The sequence below is a fragment of the Marmota flaviventris genome, chromosome X (genome assembly GCF_047511675.1).
Source record: "Marmota flaviventris isolate mMarFla1 chromosome X, mMarFla1.hap1, whole genome shotgun sequence".
NCBI lineage: Eukaryota > Metazoa > Chordata > Mammalia > Rodentia > Sciuridae > Marmota > Marmota flaviventris.
Genome location: NC_092518.1, coordinates 114,423,055 through 114,441,806, shown reverse-complemented (window position 1 = coordinate 114,441,806; position 18,752 = coordinate 114,423,055). Strand labels below are relative to the sequence as shown.

General features: G+C 37.8%; 1 protein-coding gene across 8 annotated transcripts in view; it reads left to right on the top strand.

Annotated features, from left to right (window-relative positions):
* Nucleotides 1-18,752, top strand: part of Mbnl3 (muscleblind like splicing regulator 3) — a 122,725-nt gene that overhangs the window by 43,827 nt on the left and 60,146 nt on the right. For 7 of the 8 annotated variants that reach the window (XM_071606138.1, XM_071606141.1, XM_071606137.1 and 4 more), the window contains exon 2: nt 8,865-9,755. The exons of the other annotated variant lie outside the window; for it this stretch is intronic. In XM_071606138.1, the coding sequence (XP_071462239.1) occupies nt 9,579-9,755 (177 nt within the window). In that variant the 5' untranslated portion in view covers nt 8,865-9,578. The remainder of the gene's footprint in view (nt 1-8,864; nt 9,756-18,752) is intronic. 8 annotated transcript variants of the gene reach the window in all.

The following is an 18,752-nucleotide window of genomic DNA, read 5'->3' as shown; positions in this document are numbered from 1 at the left end:
TCTCATCACATTTGTTGCTACTGTTGCCTAATTTTGCTCTTCATTATCTGCATTGCTTGATTTTTTTTTCTTTTTTTTTTTTTGGATGTCATTTTTTTATTGGTTGTTCAAAACATTATAAAGCTATTGACATATCATATTTCATACATTAGATTCAAGTTGGTTATGAACTCCCAATTTTACCCCAAATACAGATTGCAGAATCACATCGGTTACACATCCACATTTTTACATAATGCCCTATTAGTAACTGTTGTATTCTGCTACCTTTCCTATCCTCTACTATCCCCGCTCCCTCCCCTCCCATCTTCTCTCTCTACCCCATCCACTGTAATTCATTTCTCTCCTTGTTTATTTTCCCATTCCCCTCACAACCTCTTATATGTAATTTTGTATAACAATGAGGGACTCCCTCCATTACCATGCAATTTCCCTTTTCTCTCCCTTTCCATCCCACCTCATGTATCTGTTTAATGTTAATCTTTTCTTCCTGCTCTTCCTCCCTGCTCTGTTCTTAGTTGCTCTCATTATATCAAAGAAGACATTTGGTATTTGTGTTTTAGGGATTGGCTAGCTTCACTAAGCATAATCTGCTCTAGTGCCATCCATTTCCCTGCAAATTCTATGATTTTGTCATTTTTTAGTGCTGCGTAATACTCCATGGTGTATAAATGCCACATTTTTTTTATCCATTCATCTATTGAAGGGCATCTGGGTTGGTTCCACAGTCTAGCAATTGTGAATTGTGCTGCTATGAACATCGATGTAGCAGTATCCCTGTAGTACGCTCTTTTAAGGTCTTCAGGGAATAGTCCAAGAAGGGCAATAGCTGGGTCAAATGGTGGTTCGATTCCCAGCTTTCCCAGGAATCTCCATACTGCTTTCCAGATTGGCCGCACCAGTTTGCAGTCCCACCAGCAATGTACAAGAGTACCCTTTTCCCCACATCCTCTCCAGCACTTGTTGTTGTTTGACTTCATAATGGCTGCCAATCTTACTGGAGTGAGATGGTATCTTAGGGTGGTTTTGATTTGCATTTCTCTGACTGCTAGAGATGGTGAGCATTTTTTCATGTACTTGTTGATTGATTGTATGTCCTCCTCTGAGAAGTGTCTGTTCAGGTCTTTGGCCCATTTGTTGATTGGGTTATTTGTTTTCTTATTGTTTAATTTTTTGAGTTCTTTGTATACTCTGGATATTAGGGCTCTATCTGAAGTGTGAGGAGTAAAAATTTGTTCCCATGATGTAGGCTCCCTATTTACCTCTTTTATTGTTTCTCTTGCTGAGAGAAAACTTTTCAGTTTAAGTAAGTCCCATTTGTTGATTCTTGTTATCAACTTTTGTGCTATGGGTGTCCTATTAAGGAATTTGGAGCCCGACCCTACAATATGTAGATCGGCGCCAACTTTTTCTTCTATCAGACGCAGAGTCTCTGATTTGATATCTAGCTCCTTGATCCACTTTGAGTTAACTTTTGTGCATGGTGAGAGGAGGGGATTCAGTTTCATTTTGTTGCATATGGATTTCCAGTTTTCCCAGCACCATTTGTTGAAGATGCTATCCTTCCTCCATTGCATGCTTTTAGCTCCTTTATCAAATATAAGATAGTTGTAGTTTTGTGGATTAGTCTCTGTGTCCTCTATTCTGTACCATTGGTCCACCCTCCTGTTTTGGTACTTTTTATTTCATAAATATTGTCCTTCCTTCACCCAATGAGATTAGGGGCTTCTGAGGTTCAGGGGCACATAATCCAGGTCTGCACAAAGAGTTGGTGAACAGTAAAATTTCGTTGATTGGTATTTACCCATATGAACATTTTCAAAAGCCTCACTTGCCTTGAAAATAAATACTGGTTCCATAAATAAAATGAATGATGGTATGTTTCTTTGTTTTCTCCTACATTCCCATCATAACCTGCTGCCACCCCTACTTGAATGTATGGTTTAAAGGACATAGATTTTGTCTTCTTTACCTTTATTTCCTCAACACCTACATCAGAGCCTGGGTTGTATTAGGTGCTCATTGAATACATGTTGACTGAATTGTTACCAAAATCATTGTGTATATGTTAAATGCAGTTTTGTGACTTATTTTATATTTCTCTCGTCTCAAATGCTCCAGCATTATAGGACTGGAATTGTTTAATATTTCAGATTCCTGCTGTCTTGAAATTTAAATACAGTTTTTGGTGAAAAAATCTATTTTATTGGCACTAGGGTTTCTGTCCCATGCACATAAGCATGCACTTAACTAGTGTTATTTTATAATAACTGTGTTTAGGAGCTGGGGTTGTGGCTCAGCGGTAGAGTGCTCGTCTAGCATGTGTGAGGTCCTGGGTTCGATCCTTAGTACCACATAAAAATAAATAAACAAAATAAAGGTATTGTGTCTAACTACATCTAAAAATAAATATTAAAAAAATAATAACTATGTTTAGAATTCAGTTTCTCATTTTTACATTAAACTGGACTGATTTAAAAGGTATTTAGCAACACTGTCTCAGAATTCTGGTATACTATTTTGAAATACACCTACCTTCCTCAGGAGGCTGAGGTAGGAGGATCACAAGTTCAAGGTCAACCTCAGCAACTTAGAGAGGCCCTAAGCAACTCACTGAAACCCTGTCTCAAAATATAAAAAAAGGATTGAGGGTGTAGTTCAGTGGATAAGTGGTTCAATCTCTGGTACCCCCCCCCAAAAAAAAAATAGACACACCTTAAAAAAAAAGGTGAACTGCATTGACAATCAAAACCAGGAACATCCAAAAGAGACAGTGTAGAACCTATTTTTTCTATCGTGGCCATGTGGATGAACTGAGGTTGGTCGTTTAATTGCTTTATGAAATATAAGTACTTGATTTACCTGCTTTTTGAAACAGTATATGAAATGTGACAACGCTTAAAACACTTTATGAAAACATTCTGTACACAGGCAAAATATCTTTGTTTTTATGGCCATCTTTTTTTTCATACAGAAGGCTCGGGTTTTCCATAGGATGCCTATGAAACCATGGTTTCCATGTGCAGTGCTGAGCCCCTCTCAGATGCCTTAAAGAATGTGTGGTGGTGGACCACTAACCAAAACATGGGAGGGAACTAGAACCTGAAGCAAATTTGAAAACTCAAAGGCTTTTAAATCTTGTCAGCCTGCCAATTCAAGCAGTGTGTGGCAGGTGTCTCATATATTTGTAGAGCCAAAATAAATGGCCACAAGAAATTTAGAGGTAATACAGATGTTAAGCAAAGCTTAAAACGGAAAGAAAGGAAACGTTTTCGTTGTATATTCAGGAGTTTGATAAATGCATTTAAAAGAATGCCTCTTCAGCTCTTGGTCCGGGTGCCAAATAGTATCTTTGTGATCTGCTGGACCATACATCTGCCATGTTTCTGTTATATGGTGACTTGTAGGGAAAAGGCAGAAGAAAGGAGGAGACCAAGACAATGTAGGAAAATGGGTGAAAGTAGCTGCCACCAGTGCCCTTGCAATCAGATCCAGAACAAGTTTCTATTTTCATTAGATCAATAGAAAATATTTATTTCTTCTTTAGTTTTATCATCAAGATAACTTCTATGAGACAAGATGTGAATCTTTCAAAATTCGTAGTCAACTTTTTCAAAGGATTCACTGAATAGTGAATCTAGAATGTATGTCAGTATAGAAGTAGATATAGTTTCCTTATGTCTTATTTAGGAATGTGATAGATGAGCATTAAAGTCAAAATGAATTCTTGTTTTCAAGGAAACTTAGGGAAATGTTTCTTTCTATGGCTCAAAGTGCAATTTTCCCACCCTCACTCCCACCACCAGTTCAACTTTATCACATTCATTGTTGGGCAAAATCATTCCAAAGATTCACCTACTATATCCAAATATAAAGATAGGAATTATTTACATATTCCATATTTTTATAAGATCTTGCTGCTATCAACTGATCAGGAATAGACCATCCTTGAGGGCAGTCTAAATATACTGTATAATAAGAATTCCAGGTACTATTATCTCAATTTGAAGGTTAGAATTGTGAGAAAATATTCAACTTTCTAAGTCCAGGGAATTCAAAACCTAGGGATATGGCCAAAGCTCAGCCAGCCCAGGGGGTGTTCAATGACAAAACTTCTTTCTAGCATGGAATAGCAGAAGGGTTAGTGTTAAATTATCTTTTAATCTTTTTTGTTTTTTCTTTTGGTGCTGGGTATTGGACCCAGGGAGGTCCCAGAACATTCCCAGCCCTTCATTTTGAAGTTGCCTAGGGCTTTGCTAAAATGCCTAGGCTGGGTTTGAACTTGTGATCCTCCTATCTTATCCTCCCAAAATATTTAATCTTAATATCTTTTAAAAAAGAATTCTGGAGAATGTTCTAACACCCGAAGCAGCTACAACAAGGAAGAATGTGACCTGTGCCATAAAAGATACACAGTATTGAGGCCTGGTTAATAGAGTGGGTTCTGGAGTCAGTTGTCTAGTTTGAACCATGGCTTGATCACCTACTACCTACATGAAGTTGTGCAAATTAAATCACTTAACATTTCTCTACCTCTATTTCCCTATCTGTAAGATGAGAATGGTAGTACCCTCTCCAAGAGGAATCTGGATAGCAATAAAATTTATTGTGAGTAATTCCCAGGTATTTCTCTCTTACTCCCATGCACTAGTGTTTGAGTGTAGGTTTAAGAGTATTAAGTCATAGTGTTTCATTCATGGCAAATTAGAGATTTGTGTTGAAGGCAGAATACCTAGTGTGTACTTCTAGCTCTTCATAAACTTTAATAATCATTTCACTTCGCTGTGCCTTACGTTACTTCTCTATTTAAATGAATATAGCAAGTTCTGTGAGAGTGGGGACCTTAGCAGTCTTGTTCAATGTGTAGCATAGTGACTAGCATATAGTAGATACTTGATAAATAAATGTTGGCTCAGCACAACTCAGGGATATTGTGAAAGTGATGATCCATCGGGTAAGAATGCAATTTTGAGAAGGAATCATAAGTATTCTGCAAAAATGACTGATTTTCTTTGCTTAAGATTCCCAGGGGAGATAAATGGTCTCGCCTAACATTTCTCTATCAGGACCCACACACAAGATTTGGAGTCAGAAGATCTTGCTTTGAGACATGGTTTAACCACTTAAGGTTTAAAAACCTCAAATACGTAACTTAACTTCTATGAACTTCATTTCCTTCATAGGCATATTTGAGTTATCAATAATGCTTCAGAGTATTTTTGAGACAACATGCACAAGGCTCTGGGTTTGATGCACAGCATCACAAAAAAGGAATGGAATATTTTGAGAGATCCACAGATTGATGCAATACAAGCACCTGTGAACTTCAATTACAATAAAGCACAAGTGCATTAAGAAATGGTAATTTGCCATGTTCTACTTTACAGGACTAGAAATCACAAAAAGCAAAAACATATTCCTGTTACTCAGCAAGATAAAGCTGTGCTGTCCCCTCAAACAAACCTGACCCTCTTACAAATACAGGAAATACAGGAAGCCAGGCACCATGGTGCATACCTGTAATCCTAGTGGCTCAGGAGGCTGAGGCAGGAGGATTGTGAGTTCAAAGCCAGCTTTACCAATGGTGAGGCACTAAGCAACTCAGTGAGACCCCGTCCTAAATAAAATACAAAATAAGCTGGGGATGTGGCTCAGTTCTTAAGTGCACCTGGATTCAATCCCCGATACCAAAAAAAAAAAAAAAAAGAATATAGGGGAAACTGGCATCTCTTTCTGTCCTTTATACAGAGTTAGATAAGCAGAGCTGCATAAGAGCACTTCTCCCCCTCCTCACACCAGCTCCCTTTACTTGATGCACCTAATTTCCTCTGAGCTAGCCCCACTAAATATTTCCAGTCAGAAGGAAGACATGTGCTGGCTAGAACTGCTTTGAGGAATTGGCCAGGGTCCCATCTGAGGTTACAGGCCAAAGTAAAAAATCCCTCTTCTCTCATTCTTGATGTTACATAAAATGCATGGCCAGAGGCCAGTTCCCTTTTGCACTTTTCATTTGTAAAAGTTCAAAATTCAAATTTATTATTTATTATCTGTTTCTCTACTTGATGGATCTCCATAGAAATTTTTCTCCAGATCCTTATGTTTATGTTCTGAGCAAATCTTCAACCTATATATATTTTTTTCCTTTTTTTGTTTATTTTTCTTTCAAATGTGTTCAGACAGCCAATATAATTTAGCTGTAGGATTAAGTTCTAATATAAACTTACAACCCCCCAGAACACACTCTTTCATTGTACTATTCATGACATATCAAGGCAGTTACAGTATGTAAACTGATTTACTATTGAAATTTAACTTAGTAACCAACATTACTGAGAAAATTTTTTGTGCAGAATCTAAGAAAGCTTGAGTTAGCCAATCCTAACACTCATCAGGATTATTATTATTTTTTGCTTATCATGTCTTTTTAGACTTAAAAACAGTTATTGAGACATAATTTACACACTACCCAACTCATTCATTTTTTTAAAAGTATATGATTTAGTGAATGTTTTTTAATATATTTAATATATTGTGTAACCATCATCACTATCTAATTCTAGAACATTTTCATTACCCCCATAAAAAGACTCCTTGTCCATTAGATAGTCCTCCCCGTATCTCCCCCCTCCTAGCTCCTGGCAAATACTTATCTACTTTCTGTCTCTGTAGATTTGGCTATTCTGGACATTTAATGTAAATGGAATCATAGAATATGTGCCTTTTTGTGACTGATTCATTTTACTTACTGTAGTATCTTCAAGGTTCAGCCATGTTGTAAAACTATCTGCATTTCATTTCTTTTAATGGCAGAATAATATTACATTGTGCAGACATAATACATTTTTCTTATCCATTCATCTTTTGGTAGACACTTGGGTTGTTTCTACCTTTTGGCTCTTGTGAATGATGCTGTTATAAACATTAGCAACAAGGATTCATTTGAATCTTGTTTAAATTATTTTCATTTTATACTGAGGTATAGAAGTGTTAGATTATAAGGTAATTTTAGCATTTTGAGGAAGTGTCAAACTGTTTGCCCTAGCAACTACACTCTTCTACATTCCTACCCAGAATGTATGAAGATTTCAATTTTTCATTTTTTCTGTCTTTTTTCACTATAACCATCCTGCTAGTTATGAAGTGGTATTTATTGCATTGTGGTTTTGATTTAAATTTACCCCATCAGGATTTTTTTTAATTACTGTGTTTTCAGAGGTCATTTCTCTGACAACCATAACTCTCTGAACCACAGTTCTGCATGTAGTGTATTGTAAAAGGACGCTCCAAGCAGTGAGGATTCATTATAGAACATTCGCAACAAAATCCCTATCTTGTCCCTTAGGCCCCTCATTCAGTAACTAACTCTTATTCAACATTTATGATTGACCATTAGATTTTCCAGAATGGATCTCGAAAATTTACTATGGCAGATATTAAGGCAGCAAATGAAGTGACATACGAAGTAACAATTAATAGTCTGCCACCTATGAAGAAGCACTGTAATCTTTCCCCAGACATTAATGACTCCAAGTTTTTAACAGAGGCCAACTTATGTTAAATGATTTTTAAGAAGACAAAGCTATTTACAATATATTTTAGAAAGATTCCCATAAAGAATGACTTAGAGAAAAACATTTTTGGCTCTGGAATAAATAAGCTTGCATGAATTTTCCAGGTATTTAATTCCCCATTGATATCTGAAATATCAGGAGATATTGAATTTCCTCCAGAATTTAGAAAGGACAAGCAGATTCTGTAAACTTATTGAAAGTATTGTTCAAAAGGTTAAATGAAATATTTTCAAGAACATTAATTCCACTTATTGATGACTTTAACAATTACTTGACTAGTCTGGTACTCAGAGCTTACTTTTCCTTCAGTGGTATTTTGGCACATGTTGATGATTTATTGCCAGTAAATTAACCTTTCATATATCTTCTCAGCTGAGTTGCTTGACACTGGTGCTGGTTGACACTGGGTTAAACTTCAAACCTTAAAGCTGCACAATATTTAATATATTACTGAACAGTGCTTTCTGTCTCACTTATATCTGTATGCTAATATCTTCTGAGCTGTTCTGATTTCCCTTCATAAGGACAATATTCCCATGAGAAAAAAAGTATGGGATCTTTTCAAAGAATTTTTTTTATACAAAGCACATTTTACATTTCATTTCTCCACACTACCTCATATAAAGTGAGTCTCCAACTAGTTGTGTCATGACTCTTTTATGAATTTTCAATGACTATATTTTCAATACACATAGAAGGAACTTCTCAGTACACCTTAAATTTTCTTAGCAATTCCTATTGCTATTGGAAAAAAATGATCAATTTTTAATTTTTTTTTTTTTTGGTGGTGCCTGGGATGGAACCCAGGGCCTGAAACATGCTAGGCAAATGCTCTATCACTGAGCTTGATTAAAGGTCAAGCCTTTAATCAGACTATAATAAAGTTAGTTTAAAGACAGGTTTTTGATGATAGCCTCTAAAAACTGGAGACACACAAGTGGATTATGAATGCATAAGGGACTGTCATGTTAAGCTGTGACATTTTCTGCACAGTGGACACCAAAATGAATTTCTACCTTAACCAGGTAAAACATAATAACATTTAAAAGTTTGGGTTGTTGCCCAGTTTTGTACTACAGCAGCAAATCTAAGCAGTTGCTTCGTTTACTGTGCATAGCTTTACATTGGGAAATACCCTTTTTATTTACAAGAGCTGACTGTACTCTGTTGCACCGTCAGTAGGTAGATGCTTCCTGTTCTAAATAGAATATGGTTACTTTTCTTTCCAAATCTAGAGTTTGAAATGGAAGCATTGTAGTATTTTAGCTAATTTTATTTATTTTTTTCTTGCAGGTTCTGAAAAGTGCCTTTTCTGAAAACTCTGCTGCTTGGATTCTACTCTAGAGCTGTCTCTTTACCAACCCCTCTCCCTGCCACACCCTTCCCCGCTCCCTGCCTCCTACAAAACCTGGCGTGCTTGTAGTTCACTTGTCAGCAACTTGTCCATTTTTTTTTCTGTGATTCGCAGTTTTCTTAGTCATTTTCTCGCCCCTCGATTTTGCAGCAAAGCTGGTTTTCGGGTTGTAACATCTTCCCCAGTCTTACTCTTTAGAACTAAGAAATAGGGAGAAAAACTTTTCTCTCCCTGATCTGAGACCCTTGCACAAATTGAAGGGCAGCAAGCAGCATATGCTTTTTATAAGAATAATTGAAAACATCAACTAGACAGCACAGAATTCTTTTGAAAGCCTGCCAGTTTTTTGAGGCAAATTCAGCAAAGGAACAAAATAAACCATTCACTATCTATAAGCTTTACAGTTGCCTTCTTAGGAGTTGGTCTCTAATTTGATTTTTAGTTATTCTGATACAACTTTGATTTTATGAGTGACTTTTTATTTGACTAGATCAGATTTGACTTAAATGGAAACCTAAGTGCTAACAAATAGACATTCTGCCAAAGCAACTTGGTGTCTTTCACATTTACCCCTAATTCATTTTTAGTCCTTTAACAATCCATAGTGATATTCTCCTAAAGAGGGTGCACTTGATTATAATTTTGCTTTCAATATGACGGCTGTCAATGTTGCCCTGATTCGTGATACCAAGTGGCTGACTTTAGAAGTCTGCAGAGAATTTCAGAGAGGAACTTGCTCTCGACCTGATGCAGATTGCAAGTTTGCCCATCCACCAAGAGTTTGCCATGTGGAAAATGGTCGTGTGGTAGCCTGTTTTGATTCTCTAAAGGTGAGCACCATTTGAATGCACGTAATTTAAATTGGTTGATTTCTATGTTTTTCAAAATATGATGTGCTGTGAAATGTTTAAAATTAATAACAGCATGGAATTGGTAAGTTTTGCTTTTTAAAACAGAATGTAGACTTTGTGCTTATAGAAATAAGCCAGTCTAAAGGTCACTCACCCCTTATAAAGATAGATACAAGAATTTTTGTAGGAGAGATTAGTTTTGCTAATAGTTAGCTTTTTTAAAAAATGGATTTAGATTTTGAACACAGTAATAGAAATCCTCATATAACCTAGAGAAGCTTTTACCAAATTACAATGTAGCTGATTATCCATACTATAAAAATACATGTGGCAGAGACCAGTTTTTAGAGGTAGACAAAGCCAGACTGGAATAGTATAAGGTGAAAATCTTACTTTTCAGGAAGAAAATTATGGCATTTAGAAGATTTTTACTAAAAGTATATTTTGAACCTTTAACATAAAGACATAACTATAAAACTAGGCTCACAGACTGGCAATGTAGCTCAGTCGTGCCCTTGCCAAGCATATACAGGATCCTGAGTTCCATCTCCAGCACTGCAAAACAAAACAAAATAAACTCACTAGGTTCATTTAATTTTCTTCTTGAATACCTAATTGACCAAATCCAGATTTGTGACTACATTTTATAAGGAAAGTTCTACAACCAAGTTCTTCAAATCTTAATGTTATACTGGAGTATAAACAAAATATGAGGAAGATGAGGTATTATGTAGAATAGGACATATATGATTGCAGAACAAGAAGATGCATTGATTTTCATGTTTTATTCATAGTTATCCCTAAATTAAGGATAAAGATGTACAAAATCAAAGCATAGGAGCAAAAAATAGTAATGGATTCTTGGCTTAATTAATAAGATTTTCTATGATGCATTCAAGATGTTTTTTCAAAATATGTTAAAATGAATTAAGCTTAACAAGAAACTTTTCAATTTCTTGATATTGTTTTACCCTCATCATGACCAGTTTTACCTCATTAACATTTTTATTTATGGTGGCATTGGCTAATAGAGATGTATTCTTTCATGTGAAAGTTTCTTCAGAAAACATTTTCTCCAATGATGTACGACAGGCTGAGCATCCCTTAGTTGAAATGCTTGGGATCAGGAGTGTTTCAGATTTCTGAGTTTTTCAGACTGTAGAAAATTCACATGTATGTAATGAGATATCTTGAGGAATCCAAGTCTAAGCATGAAATTATATAGTATTTTTAGTGCAACAGCATTTTGACTATAACCTGTCACATGAGGTCAGTTGTAGAGTTTTCCATGTTTGACATCTTGTTGGTGTCAAAAAGTTTTGGATTTGGGAGCGCTTTGGATTTTCAGATTAGGGATATTCAAAATGCACTTCAGTAGTTACTCTTAACTTATTTCAAGTTCTTAGTTTTTATTGAAGATCATTCTAGTTCAAGAATGGAAACTTGTTATGGTAAAGGTAATTCCTACTGTTGAAAATCTCAGAATTCCTTTTATTTGCAAGATACATTATGACTAAAAGACTTATTTTGCTTTCTTTATTTTGGGGTCATTCATGTTTCATTTACAGTTGTTTGTATATTACTTCAATCTACTACTGTAGGACTAGGCAGTGCCTCCACGTGCAAGAGTGCACTAGTCAGGGTTGGGGAAAGGCAACTTTTTCATCCCATTCATACTCAGATTGGTCCACTGCACTAGGCACTTTATGTATGTGGTTTCTGAAGATCTGGAGTATACTCCTAACCCCACAACTGTACTTGACCTTGGGCTCCTGAATCTTACAAACCTTGAGTGACTTCATCTCATTCTACCTAACAATTTTTCCACCTTATTTTCATGATCAATTGTGAGAATGCCAAAAACATAACACAAATGAAAAACCATGCATCACTACAAAAGTGAATTAAATGAAACGTTATGTTCTATCAACTAAATGGTTTTTTAAATTTTATTTGTTTATTTATTTTTATGTGGTGCTGAGGATCAAACCCAGGGCCTTGCATGTGTGAGATAAGCGTTATACTGCTGAGCCATAACCCCAGCCCCTCAACTAAATGTTTTTTAAGGAGTGCATCAAAAAATTTTATTTAGTGGGGCTGAGGTTGTGGCTCAGCAGTAGAGCACTTGCCTTGCACATGTGAGGCACTGGGTTCGATCCTCAGCACCACATAAAAATAAATTTAAAAAAATAAAGATATTAAAAATTTATTTAATTAGAATTTATTATAGAAAACTACAAATTCATGTTCTATGCCAAAATTCAGTTGCTATGAGTATGATAACAGTTCTTCTCACTAAGTATCATTGTTTCTGTAGTTTTCTCTTTGGTACAGAGTTCTTCGTAGATTCTGTCTTTGTAGGCATCCCAGAATGTGGCAGGAGATATGTGACCCTCCTAAGCATTGATACACTTTAGGTCATGGTTTTAGACAAAAGAGTTCTATAAACTAAATATTTTAAAGAAAATATTATGGAAGGCATTTGTTTTCAAAATGCATAGTGCACTTTAAAGCTTAGAAAATGTTTAATTCAGAGACTAGGTAACAGCTAATGGATATAAATAGCCACTTTATTATTTAAATAAGCTGTCTACTCACAGTATCTGTTTTTTTTTTTAATTTTTTATTGTTGGCTGTTCAAAACATTACATAGTTCTTGATATATCATATTTCACAATTTGATTCAAGTGGGTTATGAGCTCCCATTTTTACCCCATATACAGATTGCAGAATCACATCAGTTACACATCCATTGATTTACATATTGCCATACTAGTGTCTGTTGTATTCTGCTGTCTTTCCTATCCTCTACTATCCCCCCTCCCCTCCCCTCCCCTCCCCTCCCCTCCCCTCCCCTCTTCTCTCTCTGCCCCCTTTACTGACATTCGTTTGTCCCCCTTGTATTATTTTTCCCCTTCCCCTCACTTCCTCTTGTATGTACTTTTGTATAACTCTGAGGGTCTCCTTCCATTTCCATGCATTTTCCCTTCTCTCTCCCTTTCCCTCCCACCTCTCATCCCTGTTTAATGTTAATCTTCTTCTCATGCTCTTCGACCCTACTCTGTTCTTAGTTACTCTCCTTATATCAAAGAAGACATTTGACATTTGTTTTTTAGGGATTGGCTAGCTTCACTTAGCATAATCTGCTCTAATGCCATCCATTTCCCTGTAAATTCTATGATTTTGTCATTTTTTAATGCAGAGTAATACTCCATTGTGTATAAATGCCACATTTTTTTTATCCATTCATCCATTGAAGGGCATCTAGGTTGGTTCCACAGTCTAGCTATTGTGAATTGTGCTGCTATGAACATCGATGTAGCAGTGTCCCTGTAGCATGCTCTTTTTAGGTCTTTAGGGAATAGACCGAGAAGGGGAATAGCTGGGTCAAATGGTGGCTCCATTCCCAGCTTTCCAAGAAATCTCCATACTGCTTTCCAAATTGGCTGCACCAATTTGCAGTCCCACCAGCAATGTACAAGTGTACCCTTTTCCCCACATCCTCGCCAGCACTTGTTGTTGTTTGACTTCATAATGGCTGCCAATCTAACTGGAGTGAGATGGTATCTTAGGGTGGTTTTGATTTGCATTTCTCTGACAGCTAGAGATGGTGAGCATTTTTTCATGTACTTGTTGATTGACTGTATGTCCTCCTCTGAGAAGTGTCTGTTCAGGTCCTTGGCCCATTTGTTGATTGGGTTGTTTGTTCTCTTATTGTCTAATTTTTTGAGCTCTTTGTATACTCTGGATATTAGGGCTCTATCTGAAGTGTGAGGAGTAAAGATTTGTTCCCAGGATGTAGGCTCTCTATTTACCTCTCTTATTGTATCTTTTGCTGAGAAAAAACTTTTTAGTTTGAGTAAGTCCCATTTGTTGATTCTAGTTATTAACTTTTGTGCTATGGGTGTCCTATTGAGGAATTTGGAGCCCGACCCCACAGTATGTAGATCGTAGCCAACTTTTTCTTCTATCAGACGGCGCGTCTCTGATTTGATATCAAGCTCCTTGATCCATTTTGAATTAACTTTTGTGCATGGCGAGAGAAAGGGATTCAGTTTCATTTTGTTGCATATGGATTTCCAGTTTTCCCAGCACCATTTGTTGAAGATGCTATCCTTCCTCCATTGCATGCTTTTAGACCCTTTATCAAATATAAGATAGTTGTAGTTTTGTGGATTGGTTTCTGTGTCCTCTATTCTGTACCATTGGTCCACCCGCCTGTTTTGGTACCAGTACCATGCTGTTTTTGTTACTATTGCTCTGTAATATAGTTTGAAGTCTGGTATCGCTATACCGCCTGATTCACACTTCCTGCTTAGCATTGTTTTTGCTATTCTGGGTCTTTTATTTTTCCATATGAATTTCATGATTGCTTTCTCTATTTCTACAAGAAATGCCGTTGGGATTTTGATTGGCATTGCATTAAACCTATAGAGAACTTTTGGTAATATCGCCATTTTGATGATGTTAGTTCTGCCTATCCATGAACAGGGTATATTTTTCCATCTTCTAAGATCTTCTTCTATTTCTCTCTTTAGGGTTCTGTAGTTTTCATTGTATAAGTCTTTCACCTCTTTTGTTAGGTTGATTCCCAAGTATTTTATTTTTTTTGAAGATATTGTGAATGGAGTGGTTGTCCTCATTTCCATTTCAGAGGATTTGTCGCTGATATACAGGAATGCCTTTGATTTATGCGTGTTGATTTTATATCCTGCCACTTTGCTGAATTCATTTATTAGCTCTAATAGTTTCTTTGTAGACCCTTTTGGGTCTGCTAGGTATAGAATCATGTCATCTGCAAATAGTGATAATTTAAGTTCTTCTTTTCCTATTTTGATGCCTTTAATTTCTTTCGTCTGTCTAATTGCTCTGGCCAGTGTTTCGAGAACTATGTTGAACAGAAGTGGTGAGAGAGGGCATCCCTGTCTTGTTCCAGATTTTAGAGGGAATGCCTTCAATTTTTCTCCATTCAGAATGATGCTAGCCTGAGGCTTAGCATAGATTGCTTTTACAATATTGAGGTATGTTCCTGTTATCCCTAGTTTTTCTAGAGTTTTGAACATAAAGGGATGCTGTACTTTGTCGAATGCTTTTTCCGCATCTATCGAGATGATCATATGGTTCTTATTTTTAAGTCTATTGATGTGGTGAATAACATTTATTGATTTCCTTATATTGAACCAGCCTTGCATCCCAGGGATGAATCCTACTTGATCATGGTGCACAATTTTTTTGATGTGCCTTTGTATCCGAGTGGCCAGAATTTTATTGAGGATTTTTGCATCTAGGTTCATTAGAGATATTGGTCTGTAGTTTTCTTTCTTTGAAGTGTCTTTGTCTGGTTTAGGTATCAGGGTGATGTTGGCCTCATAGAATGAATTTGGAAGTTCTCCCTCTTTTTCTATTTCCCGAAGTAGCTTGAAAAGTATTGGTATTAGTTCCTCTTTAAAGGTTTTGTAAAACTCTGCTGTATACCCATCCGGTCCTGGGCTTTTCTTAGTTGGTAGTCTTTTGATGGTTTCTTCTATTTCCTCAATTGATATTGGTCTGTTTAGGTTGTCTATATCCTCCTGACTCAATCTGGGCAGATCATATGACTTAAGAAATTTATCGATGCCTTCACTATCTTCTAATTTATTGGAGTATAAGGATTCAAAATAATTTTTGATTATCTTCTGTATTTCTGAAGTGTCTGTTGTGATATTGCCTCTTTCATCCCGTATGTTAGTGATTTGAGTTCTCTCTCTTCTTCTCTTCGCTAGCATGGCTAAGGGTCTGTCGATTTTGTTTATTTTTTCAAAGAACCAACTTTTAGTTTTGTCAATTTTTTCAATTGTTTCTTTTGTTTCGATTTCATTGATTTCAGCTCTGATTTTAATTATTTCTTGCCTTCTACTTCTTTTGCTGTTGTTTTGCTCTTCTTTTTCTAGGATTTTGAGATGAAGTATGAGATCATTTATTTGTTGTTTTTTTCTTTTTTTAAGGAATGAACTCCAAGCAATGAATTTTCCTCTTAGAACTGCTTTCAATGTGTCCCATAGATTCCGATATGTTGTGTCTGTGTTTTCATTAATCTCTAAGAATTTTTTAATTTCCTCCTTGATGTCTTCTATAACCCATTGATCATTCAGTAACCTATTGTTCATTCTCCAAGTGATATATTCTTTTTCCTTCCTTCTTTTATCGTTGATTTTCAGTTCCATTCCATTATGATCAGATAGGATGCATGGTATTATCTCTACTCCTTTGTATTGTCTAAGAGTTTCCCTGTGACATAATATATGATCTATTTTTGAGAAGGATCCATGTGCTGCTGAGAAAAAAGTGTAACTGTTTGATGTTGGGTGGTATATTCTATATATGTCAATTAAGTCTAGGTTATTAATTGTGTTATTGAGTTCTATAGTTTCCTTATTCAACTTTTGTTTGGAAGATCTGTCCAGTGGTGAGAGAGGTGTGTTGAAGTCTCCCATGATTATTGTATGGTGGTCTATTAGACTCTTGAACTTGAGAAGAGTTTGTTTGTTGAACATAGCTGCACCATTGTTTGGGGCATATATATTTATGATTGTTATGTCTTGTTGGTGTATGGTTCCCTTGAGCAGTATGTAGTGTCCCTCTTTATCCCTTTTGATTAACTTTGGCTTAAAATGTATTTTATTTGATATGAGTATGGATACTCCTGCTTGTTTCCGAAGTCCATATTAGTGATATGATTTTTCCCAACCTTTCACCTTCAGCCTATGTATGTCTTTTCCTATCAAATGCGTCTCCTGTAGGCAGCATATTGTTGGGTCTTGTTTTGTGATCCATTCTACTAGCCTGTGTCTCTTGATTGGTGAGTTTAAGCCATTAACATTTAGGGTTATTATTGAGATATGGGTTGTTCTTCCAGCCATATTTGTTTATTTATGTTACTAAACATGGTTTGTTTTCCACTTTGATTATTTTCCCCCCTTTAGTGTCCTACCTCCCACTGTTGGTTTTCATTGTTATTTTCCATTTCCTCTTCCTGTAATGTTTTGCCAAGGATGTTTTGAAGAGATGGTTTTCTAGCTGCAAATTCTTTTAACTTTTGTTTATCGTGGAAGGTTTTAATTTCATCTTCCATCCTGAAGCTTAATTTCGCTGGAAACACAATTCTTGGTTGGAACCCATTTTCTTTCAGTGTTTGAAATATGTTATTCCAGGATCTTCTAGCTTTCAGAGTCTGTGTTGAAAGATCAGCTGTTATCCTGATTGGCTTACCCCTAAATGTGATCTGCTTCCTTTCTCTTGTAGCTTTTAAAATTCTCTCCTTATTCTGTATGTTGGGCATCTTCATTATAATGTGTCTAGGTGTGGGTCTCTTATGATTTTGCACATTCGGCGTCCTGTAGGCTTCTAGGATTTGGGGTTCTGTCTCATTCTTCAAGTCTGGGAAGTTTTCTCGAATTATTTCATTGAATAGATTGCTCATTCCTTTGGTTTGAAACTCTGTTCCTTCCTGTATCCCAATGACTCTTAAATTTGGTCTCTTGATGTTATCCCATATTTCTTGGATGTTCTGCTCATGGTTTCTTAACAGTCTTGCTGAGCTGTCTATGTTCTTTTCAAGTTGAAATACTTTATCTTCATTGTCTGATGTTCTGTCTTCTAAGTGTTCTACTCTGCTGGTAGTATTCTCAATTGAGTTTTTAAGTTGGCTTATTGCTTCCTGCATTTCTAGGATTTCTGTTTGTTTGTTTTTTATAACCTCTATTTCCCTGTATAGTTGATCTTTTGATTCTTGGATTTGTTTATGTAATTCATTGTTGAAGTGATCTTTCATTGTCTGATTTTGCTGTCTGATGTCTTCCTTGAGACTCCAGATCATCTGAAGCATGTATATCCTGAATTCTTTATCTGACATTCCATCAGCTGCAGCTATTACCTCTTCTAAAGTTGAGTTGACCTGCAATGCTTGTGGTCCTTTCTTTCCTTGTCTCTTCATACTATTCGCGTTCCTTTCTTCTTGGTGAAACTGTTGTGCTATTGAATTTTCCCCCTATATATTTATATTGGTCTTGTATAGTTGCAAAGTCTCCCTCGCAGGCGCGGGCGGCGGCTCTGCCCCTCCGCCAATTGGGGCAATGTGCCTACCACGCCGGCAGGCCGCTGGGCCTGCTCTGCCAGTCGGTAGCAGGTCCGCCGTCCTTGCAGGCGCGGGCGGCGGCTCTGTCCCTCTGCGGGCCGCTAGGCTTGTTCTGTCGGTGGTCGCAGTTCTGCCTACTTTGCAGGCGCAGGCAGCGGCACTGCCCCTCTGCAGGCCTCTGGGGCTGTACTGCCAGTGGGTCGCAGGTCCGCCTACTTTGCAGGCGTGGGGGGGGGGCGGCTCTACCCTTCCTCAGGCCACTGGGCCTGTTCTGTCTCTCGGTTGCAGGTCTGACCTGTTCTGATGGTGGTCTCAGTTCCGACTACCTTGCAGGCGCGGGGGGGAGGGGGCGGCTCTGCCTCTCAGCAGGCGGCTGCTCCTCTTCTGCCGGTGGGTCGCAGGCCCGCCTACCTTGCAGGAGTGATTGGAAGCTCTGTCCCGCCGCGGGCCACTGGGCCTTTTCTGTCGGTGGTCACCCTTCCCCTACCTGGCAGGCGAGGGGGGTGGGGGGCGGCTCTGCCCCTCAGCAGGCCGCTGGGCCTGCTCTGTGTTTGGTCCCAGTTCCCTCTACTATGCCGGCGCAGGGGGAGGGGGCGGCTCAGCCTCTCAGCAGGCGGCTGCTCCTCTTCTGCCGGTGGGTCGCAGGCCCGCCTACCTTGCAGGAGTGATTGGAAGCTCTGTCCCGCCCTGGGCCACTGGGCCTTTTCTGTCGGTGGTCACCCTTCCCCTACCTGGCAGGCGAGGGGGGTGGGGGGCGGCTCTGCCCCTCAGCAGGCTGCTGGGCCTGCTCTGTGTTTGGTCCCAGTTCCCTCTACTATGCCGGCACAGGGGGAGGGGGCGGCTCAGCCTCTCAGCAGGCGGCT